Source organism: Eretmochelys imbricata, chromosome 19, assembly GCF_965152235.1.
Source record: "Eretmochelys imbricata isolate rEreImb1 chromosome 19, rEreImb1.hap1, whole genome shotgun sequence".
NCBI classification, from domain to species: Eukaryota; Metazoa; Chordata; order Testudines; family Cheloniidae; genus Eretmochelys; species Eretmochelys imbricata.
In genome coordinates, this window is record NC_135590.1 from 1,551,603 (window position 1) to 1,572,484 (window position 20,882).

At 44.1% G+C, this 20,882-nt stretch overlaps 2 protein-coding genes across 2 annotated transcripts; one reads left to right on the plus strand and one right to left on the minus strand.

The window, feature by feature from the left end:
- Positions 1-2,280: 2,280 nt before the first annotated feature.
- On the minus strand, positions 2,281-9,276 carry DNALI1 (dynein axonemal light intermediate chain 1). Its single transcript, XM_077838082.1, has 6 exons — positions 8,764-9,276; positions 7,377-7,516; positions 6,251-6,420; positions 5,061-5,239; positions 4,456-4,620; positions 2,281-2,639 (listed from the first exon to the last, which is right to left on the minus strand). The coding sequence occupies exons 1-6, from the start codon at positions 8,842-8,844 to the stop codon at positions 2,604-2,606; spliced, it is 771 nt and encodes a 256-aa protein (XP_077694208.1). The 5' UTR covers positions 8,845-9,276; the 3' UTR covers positions 2,281-2,603.
- Positions 9,277-9,485: 209 nt separating this feature from the next.
- Positions 9,486-19,186, plus strand: SNIP1 (Smad nuclear interacting protein 1). Its single transcript, XM_077838081.1, has 4 exons — positions 9,486-9,729; positions 10,119-10,221; positions 14,065-14,654; positions 15,367-19,186. Exons 1-4 carry the CDS (start codon positions 9,575-9,577, stop codon positions 15,635-15,637), a joined length of 1,119 nt encoding a protein of 372 aa, XP_077694207.1. The 5' UTR covers positions 9,486-9,574; the 3' UTR covers positions 15,638-19,186.
- The last annotated feature ends 1,696 nt before the right edge of the window (positions 19,187-20,882 follow it).

The following is a 20,882-nucleotide window of genomic DNA, read 5'->3' on the forward strand; positions in this document are numbered from 1 at the left end:
AGATGAATTTTATTAAGGGCCATGTTTGTCATGGGATTTGAAGCAGGAGCAGCACTTATGTTCTAGTGCCTTTGTCAGAATCAGGTGCTGTTTTCCAGAGTAACAAATTATCATGCCCCTGGAAATGGCAGTAATGGGAATCCTGATTGGAAATCAGAGACATGGCATAAAGTTATGTTGTGAACCTGGGAATTCTCACCTGTGCATGTGTGAGTTTATCTTGCTGGGAGTGCTAATCACTGCTAAACCAAACACTCGTCCACTTCATTGGATATTTGGCCATCCACAATTCTTGAGCATCCAAATGACACATGCCTTGGAAGTGTTCTTGTGTCTTTGGAGCTATAGAATCACTGAGTCCTGCTCTTACTTAAAATGAATCCCTTGTCTTAATTCCTTACTTGAGTGAGTAACCACTTTGTAGCTTGTCAGGACCATTGAGCCCCAAGAGTGATTTTGGCAAAGGAATGAGCCTGGGATAAATTAAGTTTCAGGCTGAAAATGAGCAAGGGAAAACTGAAGCAGTAACAGGAAACGCTGTTTTTTTAGGTATTCACAAAATGGAAGTCTCTGGAGGAGACTAAAGTCTAAGTCCCTCAAAATTTCTTCTTTTCTGGATATTAGAGTCCAAGATAATAGAAAAAAGGATACAGCCCTCATTTGCAATAACTTTCCCTATGCTGTGAAAACAGAAGCTGCAAATTATGACTTAAATGACTGTTACCCTATGATCCTTTTCATTCCTCATCAGCTGAACAGAGTACAGCTGGTAGTACCAAAATGTAGGCTGAAACTTGCTTCAGCAGCTACTGTCACAAAGCTCTTTAGAAAGTCTTTCTGCAGATTCTGAAAATGAGCTTTTCTGACTCCAATTCATGACTTAAAATGAGTCATCTTTCAACAATATCTAGTTGTACAGAACATGCTAGTTATCCAAGTGCTACAAGTGAAGATTTCAGTCACTCTTGTTAAGACAACTTGTGCTTGGATGAGCCCCACGCTCCCTTTTTGCAATGATATTAAGTCCAGATTAATTTTTAATGTTGAATTAATTCAAGGTGCACTGGGAATAACAGTTACTATTTTTAGAGGATTTTGGTATGGCGAACAGTAGCTTTCTCCTCTGAACTCTACTTTCCTAATAAATTACTTCCCTCTTTAGTTAACAGTAGAACAAAAACCTATACAACTGCATGGGAAATGCCTTTTAAGTTTTCTTTAGTGAAGTGTCTAGTATCTGGTTCTGAGTGGTACACAGCAAAGAGACCTTTAGGCCTCAAGTTGAGTGGTTCTCAACCAGAGGTCCAAGGCCCCATGGGGGGCCACAAACAGGTTTCATGGGGTCCGCCGAGCAAGGCCAGCATTAGACTTGCTGTTTCTCCTCTCGTATACAGAGTTGCATGTACAGAAGGTGTCACTACCAGAGTTTCTAGGAAAGAAATGCAGTTGCAGCAGGCAGTGAGAAAAGAGCACCCCCTTGGCTGGATGGTTGGGGATTACGTAGGTGTTCTACTTGCTGAAGGGAACTGAGGACACCAAGTGATCACACTTTTGGTTGGGTGGGCAATGTGGTAATTGTGCATGTTTAACACTAGTGATGAACTATAAACAGAATAGTAAAGAGAACTCAGGGTTGGAACCAAGCTGGGCTCTGTGCCATAACAAGGTTCCAAGAATTTAACCTTCCATTGGGGTAGATATGGCCCTTGCTAGGAAAGGCAGAAAATGCACCGAAACCTGCCATTCCTTAACTAAGACCAGCACTTTTAAATGGTCAGAGTGCCCCACCAACTGCCTGTTGAACACTGGAGCCAAAGGTACCCAGTTGCATTCTGTCCTGTTTTATAAATATTTATTCCAGGGAGGTACATGTGATGTATGCTAGAGCTCAGCAGGAAGTACAGCATGTCACAGACATGCACTGAAAATAATGAGATGTGGGATGCATTATACAGTAGCAATGAAGGTGCTGGGCCAGACAAGTGACTGGGATGAGGAAAAGCAGGCTAGCAATGTTACAGCATCTTTCCCACACATACAGCTCAGAAGAGCAGAAAGCAGGCTGGCCCCTTACCATTCACATCCAGCCGTACTGGCAGTTGTACAGCTTAATAGAAAGCTCAGGTGTCTGGACCTGCTTCCACCCCAGAAACAAAATACACTCATTTTAGCAGAATGAGTATTTGAACGGTACACTCCATTTGATATTAGTCCAATGCTTTGTGTATGGTACTTCTGAAATCTGTACAGCATCTAACAGATCTAGAGAGGCAGAAGTGCTAATGTAAAAAAAGTTTATTAAAAATAGTATGACCTTAACAGTGATAGGTTAGAGAATCACAGAGGCAAATCCCAGACCTGTTCAGCATACAAAGAGCTGGATGCTGAAAAGTCACTGAAAATGAGGTCACAGTAATTAGCAAAACATTTTAATCTATTAGACTAGGGAAGGGGAGAAGGAATACAATTGCAATGTTTCTAGTTACTTTAAGTGTAGAAATCAGGATCACTTTATGAAGGAGACAGACCTGGGTCACTAACCACAACGGCCTTGCTGAGAGAAAGATTTCATGAGTTCTTCCTGCAGGGCCCCACAAGGAAATCTACTTCTTTGGTGCAATGATGCCTTCAAGTTGGGCCTGAAAGACAAACAACTCATTAAGTTCACTAGACTCAATCTACACCCCTACCCACCATTGCTGAAAGGTGACAGTTTTCCATTGTTTCCAAAGCGAGGATGCTAGGAAGTTATTTGAATACTCCAGCAGAACCAGGCCAGGATTTTTCTCCTGATTATTTCATTCCTTACTCCATGTTTTATAAATTAGTTTGTTTCATTCTTGGAACAGATGTGTTGCATTATAAGAAGAAAACTAAAAGTTGGTCTTGGTTCTATTCAGTGAAAGACCCATTTTATAACATAAAGTACTGAAAATGAAATTAAATAAAAGTTGCTGAAAAAGTGGTTTGTTCTCTGATTTCAGGCTGTATTATGCTTGCTAAAATTAAACACTTGGCTCTCAGGGTTTGGAATGCAAGCTCTGACTCAGAGACAAAAGTATCTGGGAACTGCAAATTTTTCAGTCACAGAGACAACTTGACGCCCAAGTCCTGGATAAAAGAACTTGCTACTAATGCACAGGGAGCTTGTACTGTATGTAACTTCCAGTACTTAAATCAACAAAATAAGTGGTAGCAATTGTAAGTGTACAGCTCTTTATAAATACTTCTGGCTCAGGAAAGGAATATGGATTTGGTAGCAGCATATCCTTGGTCTAATGGCTACCCCATTCTGTGGCCTAAGACTCTTTAAGGTGGTCTGAAACTAACATTATCTGAGGAAGTCTTGAGTGTAAATGTGATAAAGTCAAAGATAAGGAAAGTAGCTCTGAGTGCTAAGTAAAGAGATTTAGTTCTGGCCAGGAAGGTTCTGGGTTGCTTTAAATAGATATTTTTACCACAAGCATGAAGTAACTTTTCAACAGCAAAGAAAGACATGTTATCCTGGGATCAGCTAACACAAACCCTGCTTCCATCAAATTAAATATTTTTGGCCTGGAGAAGCATCTTAATTGCCAAAGCCAGGGTGCTTTGTTTTAGAGTGAGAGTTACTCCTTCTGTCTCAGAGAACTAGACTGCCGTGATCCACATGTATCAACCAGCGAAGCACAGCCATTGGAAGAGTTATTTTGACGTATTCTGGCTCCAGGAGACAGCATTAGCAGACAACTGGAGAAGTACTACTAGTTACAATACAGTAGTTATGCTTTAATCTGACCAAAGCAAATGCTTCCTGCCTTAGGAACCCAGTTAGTAAAGCTCACGAAAGCTTATGCTCAAATAAATTGGTTAGTCTCTAGGGTGCCACAAGTACTCCTTTTCTTTTAGTTAATAATGTGTCACTGCCATTTACTATCTGTAATTCTACTGCACAACAGGAGAGAGAGACGGGAAGCTCCCAGAAAATGTAGTGATATTGCCAACGAGTTCCCCTAAAGATTGAGATTCCAATGCAGCTGAAGACATGTGGTTATAAAAAATTAGGGGTTCACAGAATCAGCCCATGTGACAAGTTCAGATTCAAGTTTCTTCCAAACAATTACTTTGCCCTCTACTGGAAACCCACACATTTAAATTTGTAACAAAAGACCTATCCAAAAGTTCTTCAACTAAATCCCAAAGTTGCCTCTGACCCACAAGCAAACTGTGAAGGTCAGCAGGTGGATAGGATATTATACTGACACATGAAGAGAAGTGTAATAATGTGTCAGTATAATAATGCCTGCATCTGTAATTTTCACTCCATGCATCTGAAGAAGTGGGTTTTTTACCCACAAAAGCTTATGCCCAAATAAATATTAGTCTTAAAGGTGCCACCAGACTCCCTGTTATTTACAAAGCAAATATTTCAGTTGTTTTCCTACTAAGACATTGCCGTCAGGGTTTTTTACTAACCTTCAACTGCTGATTAGTTCGTTTCAAGAACTGCACCTCTTCACCATGTTTCTTCTCCTCTACCTGCCGCCTTTCACTTTCACGTTTTTCAATAGCTTCACATTTAGCTTTCTGCTCATTCACTTGTCTTTCCAACTCTCGCTTTTCATCTTCTAATTCTGCAATCTTTTAAAGAACATAGATATACCTGACATTCATTGCTATGTTTGTGAAATACAATGAAGATATAAGTTATGCATTTTACAGTCTTTGAAGAATAAAAATGATAACAGCCAATTTATCCATTAAAAAGCAGCCTCAGGGAATCAGCAAGATGTGTGTTTTGATGATCTGTACTGCCACCCAGTGGAACTAGAAAGTTAAAAAAAAATTTAAATGGCATACTTTGAACGAGTTTATTGATGAATCAGAAAACGACTCAAATGTGAGTAGTGGAGCTGAGTGAAAAATGGTGAAGGTTTTGTTGGTTGATTTTGTTTGCAAAAAATTGTCAGAAAGCTCTACTAGATATGTGAGAAAATATGATCTGCTGAGCCAGCATGAGGAAGATAAGAGACATTTGTGTGCCAGATCAGGTACATTATGAAGTTATCAGCCCCACTTACTCTCTTTTCCATGTCAGATTTGCCCTGCTCAGCCTGTAATGCCTTCCTCATACCAAAGGCAACACTGCTCTCATACAGTGTCTGATAGGCAGCGATGGTCATTCGGATTTCATCTCTGACTCGAAGCAGCAACAGTCCCCGCTCTGCACAGTTAATCGTAACCTCACGGATAAGTTCATCTTTAAATAAAAAGGGCATAACAGTAAAGATAGAGGGAAAATGTTTTACATAAGTATCAAGACAAACATTTTGACATGGGCCAGTGTGCCTGGCAAGGTAATTATGGCCATGACATTTGAGGTGTTCAAGGCAAGGCAGTGTAGACCTGAAGCTTCCTATTGCTAAGGAATTACAAATCAATTATATTAATAAGAATTCTCTCTAAACCAGTGGCTGGTGTCTTCCTCCAGCCTCCGGAGTTGGTCTGTAGCAGCTGGAGGACTAGCATAGTGTCACCAAGATGTTTAATAATTTAAGATGAATTAATTTAGTTACTGGAGTATGATCTAAGTGTGGTTGGATGAATCTTTCCCTCCCATGCAAATATGCAACAAATCCCAGCTTACTCTTCAATGCTTTGTTGCCACAGTAACACCTCCTCAGTGTCAGCTTGTATATAGATTTTTTTTTTAAAATACTGTTCTGTATACAAGCTGACACTAAGAGGAAGCCCAGTTGCAACAGGAGTGCTTCATCTATACATGGTAGTGAGAGATGCTAGAGTGACAGACTGGGCAGCCTCAAGAGGGCAAGTACAGTATGTTAATAACAGTGCAAGCTTCCCACATGCACTGTCTCCTGCCAGTGTGCCTCAACCCTGCCCTGTAGGACCCATTTAGGCTGAAAGAAGAAAATTTCTCTTTAGATTTCTCTTTCTCTCTTTCTAGAATGTACGTCCATTCTAACCTTGGGTTCTTTGCTGAGACTTCGCACAGAGCCCTACTTGTGTTAATTCTGATGTCGATCTCTGCACCAGGAACTGAACCGAGATCAACAGGTCATCAAACAGGCATGGGATGGTAATGATTCTCATTCCCTATTGACCGGGGTAGATTGGAACCCGTACACCTTAGATGAAAGTCTCTATTTCCATTCCCTATGTCCTGAGCTATTCAGAAACTTCAGGTGTTTTAGTATCATTCAAATAAGCCTTTTGCTATGATTTCTGGGACCTGGATGTATTCACTAACCAAAGCATTGTGAGTAGAGTTCCCTGCGGACAGGACAAATCCCAGTTTCTCGAGCCTGTCTTTGCTGTAGTTTGAGATCCAGCTCTTCCTGCAGATGAACTACATCCATTCGGGTACTGGGAGTGGTGGACACCTGCTGAATCCATAGCTGATTGTCTTCCACCCATTCTCTGCATCACAAAAGCAGCACAGCTTAGTTTGTTAGCCATATTCATTGCTTTCATCATAGCTTCACTGCCAATAACAAGCATTGACTGCTATCAGCAACAACCTAGGAGCTGCCTCTGGATATGGTTTGATCAAGCATATGCTTGAGCACTGATTTCCACCACAGACTGAAAGAATCCCATTTTTTGTTCACAGACGTGTGTAATACAAGCATTCTCTCCACCCTCCATAGTCATTACAACTGAGAGACAATGTCAGCACAGCTTCTGATCACTGCCCTGATCCTTAAACAAATGCTGCCTTCACATCTTTCATTATCCCTGCTGAACTGGCATTTCAACAGCAGAGGGAGCGCCGGCGTTTTACACAAGCATGTACACTTCTCTAGTTACAAACTATAGAAATGATCCCTGAAAGTAGTCTAGCAAGGCAGGAACTTTTAGCTACACAACACTTGGATGACAGCAAACATGGCTAACTGCACACTACACAACCATCAAGCAAGACACAAGACTTAAAAACGCTTGGGGTCTGCTGATTTGTGTCTGATACTATGTCAGGAAAAAAATTTGGATTATATTACTTTAAAAACTGATGTATAATTAATCAGGGCCATTTGCTACCTCAGTACGTCATTGAGGAAAGCATCTTTGTCAGATTCAGAAAGAGCCAATATTGTTACAAATTAGACAACATACTTACTTAACTACCACTCATCACCCAGCACAAATAACCAGCTATTGGATGGGCCATTCATTGACAGGCACAAATATTTCATTTAGCTAGAAATCCATCCACCACTCTCTCCCCAACACCATTTTGTGACATTCACTGAATCCCAACTTCCAGACCCCCTCACTGCCTGCCTCTCCCTTGCCCTCCAGGTCAGAATTATACATTGCTGACTCTTCCTGCGATCCTAAAACCATGGTGAAAGGGAGAAAGAGCAGCTTCTTACCTTGGTGGCAGGATTGCGTTTAAGATTTCTTCTGCTTGTTTTGTTGGATCTACAGATGTAGGAGTTGTCTTGGGTTTTGGAGGAGGTGGCACAGGTCCTGTTGACACAGGCTGCTGAGGACTCACTTTCAAAGAACGTGCCTGCAAATGAGAAACATCCCGGGACTATAAGGCAGGGCACACATTCCAGCCATAGCGTGTGCGGAAGCAGACCCCAGAGAGACACTGGGGCAGAGAAGGAGGCCACTGATCCCACAAGGGAAGCCAACCTCCCCCTCATCCTCCACTACCCCCACTCCTTCCTGCCCATTCCCCCATTCACACACCCCTCTCCCACATGTTCAGAGGATCTATGCAAGTCAGGAGAAAAGAGAAAGCCCTTCCCCACAAAGACTGTCAGCACACGTGGGGAAGGAAAAGTAGGGAGAAGCAGGCTCTTTATTGCCCTTTAAGGACTCTACTGACAAACACACACAGGCTCCCTATGTCCCCATCTCATACACCCCCCACCCCGCAACAGGGTCACCCCCAGAGTCCCCATCTTAGGCTTCTCACATGCTCCATCCTTTACATACCTCTCCCCTCCCCCCCACAAGCACCCACCCCACGTACTCCCAGCTCCGCCCTGCCCCCCCCAAGAGCCCCCTCCCCGCGTACCCCCAGCTCCGCCCGGCCCCCCCCAAAAGCCCCCTCCCCGCGTACCTCCAGCTCCGCCCAGCTCCCCCCCCAAAAGCCCCCTCCCCGCCTACCCCCAGCTCCGCCCTGCCCCCCCCAAGAGCCCCCTCCCCGCGTACCCCCAGCTCCGCCCGGCCCCCCCCAAAAGCCCCCTCCCCGCGTACCTCCAGCTCCGCCCAGCTCCCCCCCCAAAAGCCCCCTCCCCGCCTACCCCCAGCTCCGCCCCAGCCCCCCCCACGAGCCCCCTCCCCGCCTACCCCCAGCTCCGCCCCAGCCCCCCCCACGAGCCCCCTCCCCGCGTACCCCCAGCTCCGCCCGGCCCCCCCCACGAGCCCCCTCCCCGCGTACCTCCAGCTCCGCCCAGCTCCCCCCCAAAAGCCCCCTCCCCGCCTACCCCCAGCTCCGCCCCAGCCCCCCCCACGAGCCCCCTCCCCGCCTACCCCCAGCTCCACCCCGCCCCCCCCACGAGCCCCCTCCCCGCGTACCCCCAGCTCCACCCTGCCCCCCCCCACGAGCCCCCTCCCCGCGTAACCCCAGCTCCGCCCCGCCCCCCCCACGAGCCCCCGCCCCGTGTACCCCCAGCTCCACCCTGCCCCCCCCACGAGCCCCTTTCCTCACAGCTCAGCCCCCCCCGCCCCACGGCTCCCCCCCCGCCAATATCCCCCAGTTCGCCCCCCACCCGCCTCCCGGGCCCGTCCCCCGCAGTCCTTCACCTTCGGGGAGCGCTTCTCGGGGTTGCGGCTCACCAGCACCGGGGTCTCGTAGCGGAGCAGCGAGTCCGCCGGGGGGATCATGGCGGCTCAGGGGCCCGCACTCTCCCCGTGAGCGGTGTACCGTCACCATGGCAACAACGGACCGCGCGCCGCAGCGTCGTTTCGTCATGACGTCCCCCCTCCGCGCTCGCGAGCGGTTAAGCCACGACGACGCATATGCAAAAAGCAGCAGACGGCTGGACGCGCATGCGCCGTAGCAGGTGTGTCGGGGTGGGGAGGTAGACGACTGCACCTGCGCCGTGCGCATGCGTAGAGTGTAAAGCGTCTCGGGCGGCCCCTCAGACGTGAGCGAGGCCAAGGGACCTCACTCGCTGCCTCCGTAGGCGGGCAACCGCTCCTCGGGCCCACGCGGCCCAGCCGTCCCCCGAGCGGGTCCCCCCGCAGAGAGCCCGGCTGGGGCTGTGCGGGCCCAGAGCTTCCGGGATCCCAATATGGCGGCGCGCTCGCACCCCCGTGCCCTCGCGCAAGCCCCGCCCCCCCGCTCGCTCCCAGCCCCTGCGCCCCGCCCATCCCAGCCGGCGCGTGCCGCGCAGGGCGGTGCCGCGCGCTGCGGGAGCGCCATAAGCGGAGCCGCCGGGCCTGCGCGGCCCCGCCCCCTGGCGGCAGTGCTTCCGGCTGGCCGCGCGCGCTGCGCCCCGGAAGCGGAAGCGGGCGCGGGCGGGGACGGAGTCTCTCTTCCCGTTGGCCTGTGACTGGCGGGGCCTCGCGCAGCCGCTGCGTCCCGGCCTGCCGGGGGCTTGCGGCCGCAGCCATGGAGGAGGCCGAGACCGAGCGGCGGCGGCGGAAGCGGCGGCGGCAGGAGCAACCGGAAGCGGCGGAGAAGCGGAGCCCCCGGCGGCCCCGCTCCGCCCGGGGCAGCCAGTCCCCCCCCGCCGAGCAGGGCCCGGCCCGCCCGGGCCGCAGCAGGTACCGGCCGCCAGACCCCGCTCGTCCTCCCGGGCGGTCCCTGTGTCCCTGCCGGTCCGCCTTGTGCTCAGGGGACCCCGTGACCCCGGGGGGAGCCCCCCCCCCGTCCCGGCCCCCGCCGGCGATTTCCCATCCCCCACCCCGCTCAAATCTTTCCTCCTCATCCCCCTCTTCCTCCTGTCAGGCCCGTTCATCTCCCCCACCCCCAGTACGCACAGTGGGGAGACCATCCGACCCTTCACCGTCACCCCATCCTCCCGCGACGCAATACAGTGCAGGGGTAGCTATAGGTCAAGGTGAAATTACCATGTGCATTTCGCACAAACTTTCCCTTTCCTTTTTTTCTTGGGGACTGTGGACCCAACAAATGATCTTTTTAATATTTAAAGGTCACCAGCAAAAAGAAAGAACAAGTCCTCTACTAAAAGAAGCAAGTCTCCTCGAAGTAAAAGAAGTAGAAGCCCTCATCATATTGTAGTCAAAGTAAAGCAGGTAATTTACTGGATGTTAACTACTAAGGGCCCAGTGCTGAAAATTACTCCACATGATTAATCTCCTTCTTGAAGTCTGTGGGGATCTGTGAAACCACAGTTATCTGTCTCCATGGAGTAACATGTGGGAACTGGGTCTAAATTGGGCGATGTGACTAATGTGTCACTTGATTACCCCAGTATTTTCTTTTATCAGTTGTTGTAATTTGTATATTTAGGAACCTATATTTAACTCTTAAAAATAAACAAATTATAACTACCTCAGGTTTTGCTGTAAATGGTTGAGTATCCACAGGAATTAGCTATTAATGATTCAGTAAGAACGTCAGGACTGTGTCATGGTACACCTTACCATGCAAGCTGTTCCATTTGCACAGAGTGCTGTTGATTTCAGTGTTATCACACCCAGGTACAGGATTCTGATCAGGTGGAGTAGTACGCTTTCTTGGGGCCTTGGTGACAGCAGCAGGATTCGTAGACTTTAAGGCCAAAAGGGACCATTATGATCATCTCGTCTGATCTTTTGCATGTTATAGGTTACAGAACCTCACCCATCCACTCCTATACTAGACCCACAATCTCTGGCTGAGTTACTGAAAATGTGGAATGCTGTGCTTAACTTAAATAACTCCTTTCCCTCCTGGATATCTATCCCTTTGATGTATTTATAGAGAGCAATCATGTCTCCCTTCAGCCTTTGTTTTGTCAGGCTAAACAAGCCAAGCTCCTTGCGTCTCCTCCCGTAAGGTAGGCTTTTTATTCCTCTGATTATTCTAGTAGCCCTTCTCTGCACCTGTTCCAATTTGAATTCATCTTTGTTAAACATGGGAGACCAGAACTGCACACAGTATTCCAGATGAGGTTTCACCAGTGCCTTGTATAATGGGAATAACACTTCCCTGTCTCTGCAGGAAATACCTCACCTGGTGCTCCTAGTCATCCTGTGATCAACCAATGCACCTAGGTCTTTCTCCTCTGTCGCATACAACTGATATGTCCCCAGCTTATAGCATAAATTCTTGGTAGTCCCTAATTGCACTTTGCATTGTTAAATTTCAACCCATTTCTATTATTCCAGTTTTCAAGGTCATCAAGAGCCTCTTGTATGATATTTCAGACCTCCTCGGAATTGGCAGTACTGCCCAACTTTGTGTCATTTGCAATTTTATTAGCACACTCCCACTTTTTGTGCCAAGGTTATTAATAAAAATTTTAAATAAGATAGGTCCCAACACTGATCCCTGAGGAACTCCTTTCAGTTCTAATATTAATCCCTATCTTCTCCAATGTAACTAATAATTTGCCATGTGGAACTATATCAAATGCATACTGAAATCCAGGTAGATAAGAGCTACTGGATTTTCTTTGTCTAAAAAATCGTTATCTTCTCAAAGAAAAAGATCAGGTTGGTCTAGCACAATCTGTCTTTTGTAAAACCATGTTGTATTTTATCCCAGTTACTGTTTAGCTCTATTCCCTTAACTACTTTCTCTTTCAAAATTTGTTCCAAGACCTTTCATACAAGTGAGGTCAAAATAACAGGTTTGTAGTTTCCCGGATCACTTTTTTTCCCTTTCTTAAAAATGATACTATATTAGCAATTTTCCAGTCATAGCCAGTGCCCCTTGTTTAGGGATTTATTACAAATCCTTGCTATTGGCCTTGCAGTTTCATGTGCCAGTTTCTTTAATATTATTGGATGCGGACGATACCAAGCTGGGATGGGTTGCAAGTGCTCTGAAGGATAGGATTAAAATTCAAAATGATCTGGACAAACTGGAGAAATGGTCTGAAGTAAATTAGGATGAAATTCTATAAGGACAAATGCAAAGTATTCCATTTAGGAAGGAACAATCAGTTGCACACGTACAAAATGGGAAATGACTGCCTAGGAAGGAGTACTCTGGAAAGGGATCTGGGGGTCATAGTGGACCACAAGCTAAATATGAGTCGTCAATGTAACGCTGTTGCAAAAAAAGTGAACATCATTCTGCGATGTATTAGCAGGAGTGTTGTAAGCAAAACACAAGAAGTAATTCTTCCACTCTACTCTGCTGTGATTAGGCCTCAACTGGAGTATTCCGTCCAGTTCTGGGTACCACATTTCAGGAAGGACGTGGACAAATTGGAGTCCAGAGAAGAGCAACAAAAATGATTAAAGGTCTAGAAAACATGACCTATGAGGGAAGATTGAAAAAAAGGGATTTGTTTAGTCTGGGAAAGAGAAGACTGAGGGGGGACAAGATAACATTTCCAAGTATGTAAAAGGATGTTACAAGGAGGATGAAGAAAAATTTGTTTTTCTTAACCTCTGAGGATAGGATAAGAAGCAATGGGATTAAATTGCAGCAAGGGAGGTTTAGGTTGGATGTTAGGAAAACTTCCTAACTGTCAGGGTGGTTAAGAACCGGAATAAATTGCCTAAGGAGGTTGTGGAATCTTCATCATTGGAGATTAAGAGCAGGTTAGTCTTGCCTTGAGTGCAGGGGACTGGACTAGATGACCTCTCGTTCTGTGATTCTATGTAGCCAGCAGCTTTTTGCCGACGGAAGAGAGCTCTCCTGTCAACATAATGAAACCACCCCTAATGAGCGATGGTAGCTTTGTCAGCAGGAGAAGCTCTACAGCTACCACTTACGCTGGCAAAATTTACGTTGCTCAAGGGCGTGTTTTGGGGTTTTTTCGCACCCCTGAGCAACATAAGTTTTGCTGACATAAGTTGTAGTGTAGGTGGGGCCTAAATCGTTAACATAAAAATTACTGAGTTGTTATAGTTGGGGATTATTTTTCCAACTTTAATATTGTACAGTGCTCCTCCAGAGTGTGACTCATACATGTGGTCTATTCTAGTCATTCCATTATGCAACCCTCTTTGCAAGAGATTCCTCTCATGGTTTATCTCACTTACCAACATCCCATATCTTGGTTCTCACAGAATCACATGTGGGGAAACTGAGAACCAAGATATGGGATGTTGGTAAGTGAGATAAACGATGAGAGGAATCTCTTGCAAAGAGGGTTGCATAATGGAATGACTAGAAAACTGTGGCTGTTGAGTTCAGGCAAGGAATAAGCAGGCAAAGCAGAAGAATTCTGAGGGAAGAAAGATTTAGGGTTTATGCAAGTGTCAATAGTACTGAAACATGCAGAAAACTGAATAGACAAAATATTAGGAAAATTTATTCTTAACATTGCTCTGTGAAATGTCAGTAGAAGAGCAGTGGTTTGGAAACTGGTTTAGGTGGTTTTTTCCCCATGTGTGGAAGTGACCAAACTGTTAGACCATAGAAAATATCAAATATTTTAATTTAATTTTTTTTTTAGATTGTAAACCTTACAGGCCAAGGATTATCTTTTCTGTTTGTACAGGACCCAGCATAATCCTCAGTGAGGCTTTTGGGGTACTACCATAATATAAATGTTTATAATAATATACAATTTAAGCTAAGAAGCCAAATACTAGTAAACTGTATGTAACTCAGAACCTCTACTTTTTAGAATAAAGTAACTGAAAAACTATTCTGCTTATATTTATCTTACAAAACATGAGTTCATGGTTACATATTCCCTGAACAGTCAGTCATCTCATCAACCCCCTAATTCAATGCAGGGATTGTAGGTCTGGAGCTAATGTTATCTGCTCTAACTGAGAGACCTAAACATGGGTCTTAGCAGGTGAATGAGGAAGTAATTTTCATCCACTTTTTAAAAACCTGTATATTTGATGATTGAGTTTTGTTCTATAGTTCCGTATTAAATTGAAATTTTAAAGACCAAACAAAATTCCCTGTGTTTTTTCATCCTTAATTCTAAATAGATCACTGTAAGGTTTTCTTTGTTACAGGAGCGAGATGACCATTCCCGGAGAGGACATGAGGAACGACAGCACAGAGGTCAGTCAGAGCAAGAACACAGACGAGATAGAAATGGTGACAGAGACAGACACAGAGATCATTCAAAGAGAAGGAAAAATCCCAATGAAAGGCCAGGAGGTCGAGGGTATGAAAGAGAGAGGGATACCCAAAATCTCCGTGAGCAGCAAGATGAGAGGGAATTTTATAATGAGAGAAGACGTGAGCATCGCCAGAAGAATGAAGCAAGCAGTGGTGATGAGACTCTGGACCTTGGGAAACCTGATGGTGAAAATAAAGACAAAGATCCAACCAATAAAGAGAAACCAAGTTTTGAACTGTCTGGTGCACTCCTAGAGGATTCAAACACCTTCCGAGGTGTTGTGATTAAATATAGCGAGCCCCCGGAAGCTCGGATTCCAAAGAAACGATGGCGTCTCTACCCTTTTAAGAATGATGAGGTTCTCCCAGTCATGTACATTCACAGACAGAGTGCTTACCTGCTGGGCAGGCACCGAAGAATCGCAGATATTCCTATTGACCACCCCTCTTGCTCCAAACAGCATGCTGTGTTTCAGTATCGGTAAGTGTTACTCACTGTGTCCGCCTAGAAAACCAGATTGTAGTGGAGGCTAGAAGTGAATGGCATGTAGGGTACTCAAAATCCTCTGCAAACTAGTAAATTTATAAATTTATTTTCTATTTCAGAATTAGCCAGATTTTACATACAACAGCTGCGTATCCTTTTAGCGGTAATCAAAATTACCTTTGATTCCTCACATCTAACCATAGGCAGCCTTTAAGTAAGGCAAAGAGTACAGCAGTAGTCAAAATAGAATTAGACATACGTTGGAACCGGAGTAACACTTGTAGTCTTGCTTAATAGGTGAAAAGGAGCATTTCCAGATTGGCCCAACACAATATGGGGTGCTGGCTTTCCTTTGAAGCAGCAGGGATTGCCCACCGCTGGAGGCAGAGTTGCTGTTTGTTGATGGAATTAATTATTCTAGTTTAACAATTTGTATATTACTAATCTTGATCTTTTTAATGTTTAAAACATGGCACGGGCTTTCGTTTAACTTCAGCTCATTCTATATGGAGAGAATTTTTTTTAGGCAGGCTGAGTGCCTCATATCTTTTCAGAGACTTAACTTTCTGTATTTAATGAGATTTTTGGAAATTGAGGTATTAGCGATCTTGAAGTTATTCTGAAACATCCATCTCCATTTTTATTAACAGCATAAAGTTGCTGGTTATACTATCATTATGGTTTAAAGGTTTTCTGTTTTCGCCAGGCTTGTGGAGTACACCCGTGCCGATGGTACAGTTGGCCGCAGAGTCAAGCCTTACATCATTGACCTTGGCTCTGGCAATGGTACTTTCCTAAATAACCAACGGATTGAACCTCAGCGTTACTATGAATTGAAAGAAAAGGATGTGCTGAAGTTTGGGTTCAGCAGCAGGGAATATGTCCTTCTCCACGAATCTTCAGATACATCTGAGGTGGACAGGAAACCAGATGAGGAGGAGGAGGAAGAAGAGGAGGAGGAAGAGTCAGACAGTTAACAGATCAGAAAGAGACTTCAAAGATCTTCTTCCAGTAGAACTTGAATCTGGATGTGAACGTTGGAGCATCACAGCACTGATGCCTCTTATTGCCTTAAAGTCTTTCCTCTGTTGCTGATCAGCTGTCACTGTAGTTAATTTTGGGAAACTCCTGACTTACTCATCTCCTTTGTAGTTTTGAAATTCATCAGGAAATACAGCTTTTGCTTTAAGAGGATTTTCCCTAATAAAAATAAAATAAAATAGAAGGCACCTGAAAGTGAGAGTTCCAGGGATGGAGCTCTTCATCACATGTAAAAATAAATATGTAAGGTTGTACTTAAAGAATATGGAACAAAATAGGCATTTTTAAAAAGGACATGGTTTTGCAAACTCTTTTGTCGACAATCCTTTGAAATTGCTCCTTTATTCTTAACTAGAATCTTAGGTACAGTGAACATGATCTGATGTTTTGTAGTGTCCAATTATTTGATGTGATTTGCTGAATTGTACGCACAGCAAACCACTCACTAAGCAGAGGAATTGATCAGGTTTGTGTCACTGAAAAGGAAGATACGTTGCAAATCTTCTCTTAGTATTCATATGATTTCGGTAGCCAGTTTGCATTGAAATGATTTTTCAGGGAAGGACATTTCACCAGAATACCTTGTAATTTATAAGCGGTGCAGCTTGAAAAGAAAGAAAATGCTTCATGGGACCTGAAGCTATGATAGCGTGGCTTGCTGTCGAAGGCTGTATGCACTCAGTATGTTGCAAATGTTTGCTGACGTTGCCTCTGAATGCTGATTTTGTCCATGTTTGAAGCCACTTTACTTTGACACCACTCTGACCCATGAATCATTTCACATAATTTCTGCATTTAATTATGTTACCATCAAAAAGAAAAATATCCAATGTTTTAACCATAATTTGCACTATTTTTTTTTAAATTTTACGTTATGGAAAATATCGTACTGTCATGTCTGAAATAGTTTTTCACCTGCATGTAACAGAAAACAGTCAATATTTTATAATTGTGAAGTTTGTTTCAGAGAAACGTTTTGAAAACATGGAACTATTTAGATTTGCATATATTCAGACATCTGCTTCCTGAGTTTTACCTTGTGATATAAGAAATGTAACTTATTTCACTTTGATTACTAATTTTCCCTCGTATTTGTGATGTATGGGCACATACTGTCTTCATGTGTTATGTATATACTTCTTGTGTGTATATACATAAGTTGTATATTATACACACAACTAAATTTTATTGTGTAAATATGGGGTGTACATGCGGGTTTTCAAACAGTAGGTATAAGAAGAATGTGCTTTGGATAGCAGACTGTCCTTTATATGTACTCTGGGGTTTTTAAATAAAGAATTTGTAAATTTAGCCCTAGCTGCCTTTAGTTGTAACGTTTTTCTAGTGTCCAGCTTGGTTTTGCTTTATATTTTCTGAAATAGATACTATATATATTTTTAATAAAAACGCACAAATACAAAAAGAGAGGGTGGGGGAAATTCTAATATTGAGGGTAGGCATGCATTCAAGGAAAGGCTAGATGGGTGAAACATAGATAATTCTAGAATTGTATTACGTTTGGTAATTCATTACTTTTATTTTTTGTTAATACTATAGTACTACTTTATTTCGTCATAAAAAGCAGGAGTACCAGTCGTAGGATGAAATCTCTCATCTTTACAAATGGCATTAATGTGGTTTCATGGCTCAGTGGCAGATCTGTGTGCGTACACTTGAAGATTATTTTGTGTGTCTGCTTTAAAGTCGGAGTGATCACATGTAATTCAAACCAGTGCTGATTATACTTCTCGCAGAGCTGAGCAGTCTCTCACTTCTACCAGCAGCACCCAAGCCATCCTAGTTTTTGGTGTCTGTGTGCTGTTGCGTGTTTCTTTTGTAATCTGCTTGTACACCCATCAGGTACTGAGGTCAACAAAGACTCCAGCTAGGTGATTTTATGTTCTTCTCTGGCAGATCCTATCTGTACACTCTTAAAAATGCAGTGAGTTTGTTCTGAAAGTGAGAGGGGGTGCATATGGCTCAAACCAGAGCTGTGTGCACATCTGCTATTGCTGGGCAATGCCTGAAACGCTTGCGTGGCTGCATGGTATCTAACCAAGTTTAGTGTCTGCGATTTCCTGTTGTGTTGTGTCTTCTGGAATGTGGACATATATTCATTAAGGGGTGCCTAGATCACCAAACAGATTATATGACTTGACAGATTCAACCAATACTATGAAAGTGGGCTAGTTTGCCCTAAATCTTTACTTTTTTCAGAAAGTGTCACCAGCACATTTGGATTATTTTTAAAATTAAAATGTTGGCTGCAACTAGCTCAACAGGTTTAACCTAGTTAGACAAAACAACATATAAAGCCTAATAAAGTGCGGTACTGATTTCTTTTTAATAAATATGACACTGGCCCTTTTAATAAATGACACTTTGTGGATCTTCCTTCCACAAAGAGAAGAGACAGAGCTCAAATACTCATAGCTGTGATGTAAAGGTGAGATGAAAAATATGAGTAGAACACTTTTTCAGATTTGTTCACTATTTATACACTTCTTGATGTTGCTGATTTGTGACCCTTTCAGCTCCATCTAAGGAGTGGCATTGATTTGCTTCAGGCTGAAGCCATGTCCAGTCATGGGTCTGGATGTATGAAATGTCTACTGAAATTCCTAAATAGTGTACAATGTGGTGAGTTGTGAATTACCCTTTTCAGACTTGATTACACTGTGTACAATAGCACAAAACTATTATCTTGATTTCGCTGTACTGCATCAGTTTGGGGGTTTTTTTATGCTAGACCAAACCGGTTTCTTGTGGTGGAATCCAACAACGGTAGTACACCAACACTCTCTATGGTGGTGTGAAAACCAAAGCAACCCTCTTTCTAAATGCAACATCCAAATTTATGTGCAAGTGATTTCTTGCCCTTTTTTTATTAGTGTAAAATCTGATGACTCCTTGTATCAAGCCATGAAAACACTAAGAAATGCATGTGTGTAAAGTTAGGACTATTAATATTATGCAACTGATGTGCTTAAGTGTTTGTAGGATTGGGCCCAAAAATTGTCCTGCTTGGACAATATAAGAATTTTACTCAGTATTTCTTTCCATCGCTCTGTTCTGCTGTTCCTGGGAAATAGCTTGCCCCAATTGGGCATGGACCAGCTCAGTAACTACCAATGCAATGTGATGTTTTACTGTTGGTGATTGAAGTATTGATTCAAATATGATCAAATTTTCCTTAAATTGTTTAAAAGCTTGCATCTTTTAAAAATATCTTACGGCAGTTCAAGCTAGCTGCCATTTGCTCAGCATCACAGAGGTTTACATTTTGGAACTGAGTTTTACCTATGGAAAAGTGTTTTACTACAGTATGTGGAAATATACCAGTTGTATCTTTTGAATGGTTGTGTCTACACTTTGTTATAAATGGCACAGTATTTAGCATACAGTATGTTCAAAAGTATGTTACATTTGTATCAAGTCAAATGTATAAAATCCATTTTAAATTAAAATTCTAGAATTTCATCCGACCTGCTTTAAATGGCATGGTGAATGTGTTATTTTAACAAAGGTGCTGGGTGCAAGGCTATTACTGTACTTATTAATACTGCAGTAGCGCAGGGGAAGGGAATACATATCAATATTTCTTATAATATAGCCTTTTGTTCATATACCCTTTAATCTAGCCATCGGTAATTTGGCTGATTTCTTAGTGTGTCCTGGGAGAGGTGAGTCTTCAGAAGGATATGGAGCAGGAAGAGAGGAGTTGCTTCCCACCTCAACTGGGGGGGAGGGGTTGAGGAGCTGGGATCAGCTGGGCAGCTGTAGAGGTTATAAAGAGAACAAATGAGAAACTAATGCTGTTGGTTACTGGCCCCTTTGGATATCTGACTACGGCCAAGAGAGAAACTTTAATAACCCTAATCCATGCTACATGACTAGAGCTATGAAATACGTCAGTGCCATAGGCCTGTCTACACTGACAGTTGTACTGATGTGACTATGTTGGGGGGGAGGTGGTTTTTTTTGTATTTTAAATTATACAGATATACTGGTACAAACGGTGGATGCAGTTACACCAGTATAGTTTATTCCCTTTCCTATACAGGAATAGCTATGTGGGGATGGGACACGTTTATAGCCCCATAACTGCATCCACACAAGAGCGGTGTAATGCTTTAATTATACCAGTAGAGCTAGAGCAGTACAACTTTCCAGTGCAGACAGGGCCTTGCTGGCCCTCCTGTGTATCACGTGCTTATTAGTTGGTGTCAGTAAACTTGAATCTTCAGCAAAAATGGAGCAAATGAAGCCCCTTGTGGGAGGCAGCTTTAGTATTTCTAAATCTTCTGGAGCGTAAGTGGTATTTGCATAGAAATCAGAGCGGGAGGTCCACATTGCTGTGTGCAGCAGGAGCAGAGCCCTTGACAAGCTACAGTATGTTCAAGGGGACAATGAAGGACATTACAAACTTCCAAACTCCTTCAAAAATCTCAATAAAATTCTGATCTATCCAACAATGTCCCTTGGGATGTACATTTTCTTTACAAGAAACTAACTGCCAGGTAGAAAAAAATGATCATTTTGCTAGAGAAGCAAAACAAAATTGTGTGAGGTTTGCATAGTTAGTAACCAGGGCTAATTAAAGACAAGCTTATTCGGAGAACAACTGATACGATTACAGTGAGGTCACCGTAAGAGATTAACCTAACTCCAGAGAACAGCAAGGGGTGACAAGGCTAATGAAAACTGTTTCCTTTAGGAAAGTATTAAGCAGTGAAAACAGAAGTGGATCTTCTTCAAAATGCATACGAAGGGCTTGTTGAGGGGTGGATGGGGTGGTGGGTGGAACTTGAGTAGGGGGTGGCAGGTTTTAGCGCTTGTCTGGGTCTAGGTTGGATGAGGGTCCCAGGGGCTGGGTGGGGGAGTTTCTGGATGGGGGTGCCAGGGATGGGCTCTGGTGCAGGCTGGATGAGAGCACCAGAGGCTGGGGAGGGCTTTGCTTACAGGTGGATGGGACGGGGGGGCACTGGATGGAGGTAAGTGTGAGTAGGGCTCAGGTGGATGGTGCTGGGGGCTCTGAATGCAGGGTGAATAGGGATGCCATAGGGGACTCAGTGCAGGGTGGCTGGAGGAAAGCTCTGGGGGTGCCGGGGTGCTCTCAGTACAGGATGGATGGGGGTTCTGGGGTGGGGGTCTCTATGCCGGGGGGTCTCAGTGCGGGAG